General features: G+C 42.3%; 1 protein-coding gene across 2 annotated transcripts; it reads left to right on the top strand.

Annotated features, from left to right (window-relative positions):
• The first annotated feature begins 1,138 nt into the window (after window positions 1–1,138).
• On the top strand, window positions 1,139–5,623 carry KRT10 (keratin 10). 2 transcript variants are annotated; one of them, XM_036268444.1, is made up of 8 exons: window positions 1,139–1,741; window positions 2,547–2,629; window positions 2,991–3,147; window positions 3,239–3,400; window positions 3,494–3,619; window positions 3,898–4,115; window positions 4,589–4,959; window positions 5,252–5,623. In XM_036268444.1, the coding sequence occupies exons 1-8, from the start codon at window positions 1,139–1,141 to the stop codon at window positions 5,356–5,358; spliced, it is 1,827 nt and encodes a 608-aa protein (XP_036124337.1). In that variant the 3' UTR covers window positions 5,359–5,623. The 2 variants fall into 2 exon arrangements, with proteins under 2 accessions (XP_036124337.1, XP_036124338.1); XM_036268445.1 differs by lacking the exon at window positions 4,589–4,959 and having other exon boundaries at window positions 3,898–4,110; window positions 5,239–5,623.
• The last annotated feature ends 212 nt before the right edge of the window (window positions 5,624–5,835 follow it).

The raw sequence follows: 5,835 nt of genomic DNA, 5'->3' as shown, positions 1-5,835 counted from the left end.
GAGATCCAGGTTCAGTTCCCGCTAAGGGCTCGTATCTCAGTTGCGGTTTGTCCCTGGCTTTGGTTGGGTCGTGGGGGTGGCAGCCACTCGATGTGTACCTTTCATGTTGATGTTTCTCTCTCTCTCTCTCTCTCTCTCTCTCTCTCTCTCTCTCTCTCTCTCGATGTTTCTCTCTCCCTCTCTTCCTCTCTCTCCCTCCCACTCTATCTGAACAAGAAATGAAAAAATGTCCTCAGGTTAGGATAAAAAAAAAATTTTTAAAGCAAGTACTGGAGGTTAGTTCTTCATATCTTGCGCTAAGATTATGAAGACCATGTCTTCACATAAGCTTTATTTATTTAAAAGTGAAAATAAATAAATATAAAGGACAATTTCATTATTTTAGTTTTTAATGTTAAAAAAGAGTAGCACCATTAAATTAGAAGATTCCTAAATCATTACGCATTTCTGATTTCCTAGGCAAGATATCAATATACTTTCATTCTCCAAATAAAAGATTCCCTAAACACACACACACGCACACACACACAATTTCCTAACTATGCTTTTATGGCTTTAGCTTTTTATAAGTGGCAATTTTTGAATGCTAATTAAATTGTTTAGCATATGTGTTTTATTTATTTATTTTTTTAGTTGATTACAGTTTTCTACAAGATCTCTATTATAGCATGATTCTGGCACTTTATGCTATTTGTTGTTCCAATTAATTAATACTGTTTAAAACATGAATTTGAAAAATCTTATTTTAACCATAACTTTGCAGCTAAAATTCTTTTTCCAAACTTTGCAAACATTCTGTGCAACCTGAATTAGTGCTGAGATCAAACTGGAGTTTAACAGTTGCTCAATGTTCTTCAAAAGGTGAAAAAGCATATGTTTATCTGCACTACACCCATTTTCAATTTCAACACAGCAAACCTCTCATTTGTTCTTAAGGCAAATTTTAAACCATACATATTGGGATTGGTTATTACTGAAGATAATTTATGCAATCATGAGCCAAAGATGCTAAGTTGGCAAGAAGAAAACCATGCAAGTAAGCAAACTCTACCACATGTGAGACACACCTTCTCAGGATATAAAAGCTTGTCACTGTCCTTGGTAGCAGTAGGCACGCCCTGGGCTAAAGAGCATCACCATGTCTGTTCGATACAGCTCAAGCAAGCAATACTCTTCCTCCCGCAGTGGAGGAGGAGGTGGGGGAGGATCCGTCAAAATTTCGAGCAGCAAAGGCTCCCTTGGTGGAGGATATAGCTCAGGGGGGGGTTTCAGTGGTGGCTCTTTTAGTCGTGGGAGCTCTGGTGGAGGCTGCTTAGGAGGCTCATCAGGTGGCTATGGAGGAGGACTAGGAGGTGGGTATGGTGGAGGTAGCTTTGGTGGAAGTTATGGAGTTAGCAGCTGTGGGGGCTTTGGAGGAGGCAGTTTCGGAGGAGGCAGTTTCGGAGGAGGCAGTTTCGGAGGAGGCGGCTTTGGTGGGGGCTTCGGTGGAGGAAGCTTTGGAGGAGGCTTTGGTGGTGGATTTGGAGATGGTGGCCTTCTCTCTGGAAATGAAAAAGTAACCATGCAAAATCTGAATGACCGCCTGGCTTCCTACTTGGACAAAGTTCGGGCTCTTGAAGAATCAAACTATGAGCTAGAAGGCAAAATCAAGGAATGGTATGAAAAGTATGGCAACTCAAGCCAGCGAGAGCCTCGTGACTACAGCAAATACTACCAAACCATCGAAGATTTTAAACAACAGGTAAGGGGCATTTTAAAATTCAACCTTAAGCCTATTTTTCATCCATGTAATTCAGACAGATCAATTTTAAATTAACCATGATGTAGCTTTCACTGTGTTTGCCTATGTTACCTTCTTGCTTCCAAAACTCAGTACTTGTAAGGGCATAGTCATTTCGATCTTCATCCAATGTGTGTGTTATGTGTCTTATAGGATGGTGGATTACTGAGAATATTTCTGGTTTTAATGAGTGTATAATGAGTCCATAGTTATAATACACTAGATCATTTACAAATATGAAAACTTAAAGGACTGTTAAATGAGTCAGAACAAAATATTATTCAGATTGATAGCAAAAAAAAAAAAAAATACTCATTACCCACATTGCAAGAAACATGAACTCTCCAGTATGAAAATGAGATAATGCTTGCCTCTAGGGATCTGTAAATTATACCTATAGTATACTAGCTTGGAGTGTATTCATTTAGAATATATATATAACAAATTAAACCAAATACAGGTATGAGTCAGTTAAAAGTTGGCTTAAATACATGGATATCACACAGAATAAGAGGGGGACACACATGCAGGAACACAGCTATATAATTCATCAGTTTTCAGGAAGAGCTGATATAGAAACAGAAGCATATAGAACCTTCAAGAGAACAAATAACTCAAATTTAAGTGTAAGGATAAGCCTACGATATTTCATACTTAAAATAAAAAATTCCCCCCAAATTTTATAAGAGATCAACATAAAAATGCAGTTCACCTATGCCACTATAAAAGCCATATCTATATCTGATTTCTTTACCTCTTCCCACAGATCCTTAATCTAACAACTGATAATGCCAATGTCCTGCTTCAGATCGACAATGCCAGGCTGGCAGCTGATGACTTCAGGCTGAAGTAAGCTAAGTGAATGGGGTACAATACTGTCACAACAAATGCATGAGTTGTTTTTAACAATGACTTTGGATGTTCACAACTGCACTTACATATATTTTCCTGAATTCATTTAAAGTTAAACAGTATTGGAGCTGTCAGGGAATACTGACATTACCTTTTAGAGCAACAATTCAAAGAAGAAAATGCATTTTAAAGTAACTGCTAAGCCTCTTTGCATTAAACTACTAATATCCCTATGTGAATTAGTATATGATAAATGTTGCCATATGAAGTCAACTCTATATTAGCTTTTTAAATAGTCTCTGCCCAGGTACAACTTCCTTAGATGTTATAGCCAGTAACTGTCCCATGCTTGTTTCAGGTATGAGAATGAAGTAGCCCTGCGCCAGAGCGTGGATGCTGACATCAACGGCCTGCGCCGGGTGCTGGATGAGCTGACCCTGACCAAGGCCGACCTGGAGATGCAGATCGAGAGCCTGACTGAAGAGCTGGCCTACCTAAGGAAGAACCATGAAGAGGTGATACAAAAAGTTATATGTACTCCCCAAGCCAAAATATTGCTCATTTTGGTCACAGTGCAGTCATTAAATTTTTCTGTTCCTCAAACAGGAAATGAAAGATCTTCAAAATGTGTCCACTGGTGATGTGAACGTGGAAATGAATGCTGCCCCAGGTGTTGATCTGACTCAACTTCTGAATAACATGAGAAGCCAGTATGAACAACTTGCTGAGCAGAACCGCAAAGATGCGGAAGCCTGGTTCAATGAAAAGGTAATCAACCTTCCTTCATGGGGAAACCAGTAAAGGTTTGGTTATCATTCCCGATTTTTCTCATCTATTCCTTTTTTTTTTTTACTACTCTAGAGCAAGGAACTGACTACAGAAATCGATAATAACATTGAACAAATGTCCAGCCAAAAAACCGAGATTACTGAATTGAGACGCACTGTTCAAGGTCTGGAGATCGAACTACAGTCCCAACTAGCCCTGGTATGTTAACACGTCTCTCACACAAACTTCTGTGCTCATGCAAAAATATACAACAGAAAAGGCAGAGTTGGAGTAAGAAAGCAGAAACACAAATCAGAGCTCTTGTTAATGGGAGAAAGCATTACTGGCATTGATCTACAAGTGTTGCCATTAAATGCAAAACACAAATTTTATTCATTTTCCTTATGCTTCTGTATGATGTCTTGTTAAATACGTTTCACTGTACTCAACTGAACTAAGGGGCCGGTAAGTCACAATATAGCCTCTCCTCTTTTCAGAAACAATCCCTGGAAGCCTCCCTGGCCGAAACAGAAGGTCGCTACTGCGTGCAGCTCTCCCAGATCCAGGCCCAGATCTCCTCTCTGGAGGAACAACTACAGCAGATCCGCGCTGAAACCGAGTGCCAGAATGCCGAGTACCAACAACTCCTGGACATTAAGATTCGGCTGGAGAATGAAATCCAAACCTACCGCAGCCTGCTAGAAGGAGAGGGAGGGTAAATTAATACAATTTTTTTAAAAACTACCCCCGTTGCTTTCATTCAATATCCCAGACCGCAAGGCTCTCCCCAAACCTCGAAGTGCCAGAGAATGGAGATGGGCGCGAGGGGAGGGAGAATGCAGAAAAAGGCGTGTGCAACCAGCCTCAGTTTTGGCGGGGTTGATTTCCCCTCAAAACACGTTTTATTGTCTAAAGTAACAAGCTGGAGTGCGACCCACCGCCCTCCAAAGTTAGAATTAACTGAACGTGGCCGGCGGGTGTGGCTCAGCGGACCGAGCGTGTCCCAGGCGGGGCACAAGCCCGGGCTGCAGGCTCGACCAGCAGGGGGCGCGCAGGAGGCAGCCAGTCGAGGTTCTCTCTCCCTCTCCCTTCCTCCTTTTCTAAAAAAAAAAAAAACTCAATAAAACTGCCATTTTTTTTTCAAAGTAATGTATAGAATTAACTGAATGTGACGTTTACTCCCTGAAGTTCTGGCGGTGGCGGCTACAAAGGAGGGCGAGGCGGCGGCGGCGGTGGCTTCGGCGGAAGTTCTGGCGGCGGCTACGGAGGCAGTTCCGGCGGCGGCGGCGGCAGCTACGGCGGCAGTTCCGGCGGCGGCGGCGGCGGCAGCTACGGCGGCAGTTCCGGCGGCGGCGGCGGCAGCTACGGCGGCAGTTCCGGCGGCGGCGGCGGCGGCAGCTACGGCGGCAGTTCCGGCGGCGGCGGCGGCGGCAGCTACGGCGGCAGTTCCGGCGGCGGCGGCGGCGGCTACGGCGGCAGCTCCGGCGGCGGCATCAAGTCCTCCGGGTCCACTGGCGAGTCCTCATCTAAGGGATCAAGGTCAGCAGAAACTAGCTGGGGTAATAAGAATTCGTTTTAACTTTCTAAAACCTTCAAGTCTTGGGGTTCCCACTTGCAATTTTTAATAAATCACATTCTTGACACCGTGCTTGAAGGGAGAATGGCATAGTCTGGCATGCTATAGCTTAAACAGTGCTCGGGGGTTTGTTTTCTTTTTAAGCCACTCCAAAAAGTTAAATTTTCTTTTTTAAATGTAGTGCATCTTTCTTGTAGAAATGTTGCCTGTTGATTGCATGGTCTAAATTCCGCTTTGTCTTTTGTTGGTTTTGTTTTTTCGTGATTCTCACACAGACACTAATAAAACCAGAGTGATCAAGACGATTATTGAAGAAGTGGCACCTGATGGTAGAGTCCTTTCTTCTAAGGTTGAATCAGAAACCAAGAAACACTACTACTAAGCCACACAAGAGGAAGGAGTCTCCCTTCACACAGACCATTTTGTACGGAGCCTTGGAAAACGGAATCTCCAAGAAAACAACACTTCAGTCTTAGTGGTCTATGAAAATGGGTTCCCTCTTTGAAAATACGGTGTCTAAACGGTGTTCTGTGGTTTCTGTATTTCTTCTTCTCACTTTACCAGAAAGTGTTCTTTAAAGGGAAAAAAAAAAAGTTCTATCCTCATTTACTAATGAATTCAATAAACTTTCTTACTGATGCAAACTATTTTACTTGGTCAGAATGGTCTTTATTTAAATTAGATAATATTTTTAACCTTAAACATTAGTACACTATAGCACTTGAAGATTGATTTATACATAAATTTCGAAGACAATTATTGTCATGATTTCTCTGAGTACATTTTTTTTATTGTTGAAAGTATTAGTGATGGCTCCCTTTTTTCCCCATTGACCCCCCCCCCCACTCCCACACCCCCT

This window comes from Molossus molossus, unplaced genomic scaffold (genome assembly GCF_014108415.1).
Source record: "Molossus molossus isolate mMolMol1 unplaced genomic scaffold, mMolMol1.p scaffold_m16_p_19, whole genome shotgun sequence".
Taxonomy (NCBI): domain Eukaryota; kingdom Metazoa; phylum Chordata; class Mammalia; order Chiroptera; family Molossidae; genus Molossus; species Molossus molossus.
Note: the sequence above shows the minus strand (reverse complement) of the source record. Positions and strands in the feature narration are given on the sequence as shown.

Coding starts and splice junctions, on each gene's coding strand:
- KRT10 (XM_036268444.1), top strand. CDS start 1,139: ATGTCTGTTCGATACAGCTCAAGCAAGCAATACTCTTCCTCCCGCAGT. Junction 3,401..3,493: donor AAGCCTGGTTCAATGAAAAG/GTAATCAACCTT, acceptor TTACTACTCTAG/AGCAAGGAACTGACTACAGA. Junction 3,620..3,897: donor TACAGTCCCAACTAGCCCTG/GTATGTTAACAC, acceptor TCCTCTTTTCAG/AAACAATCCCTGGAAGCCTC.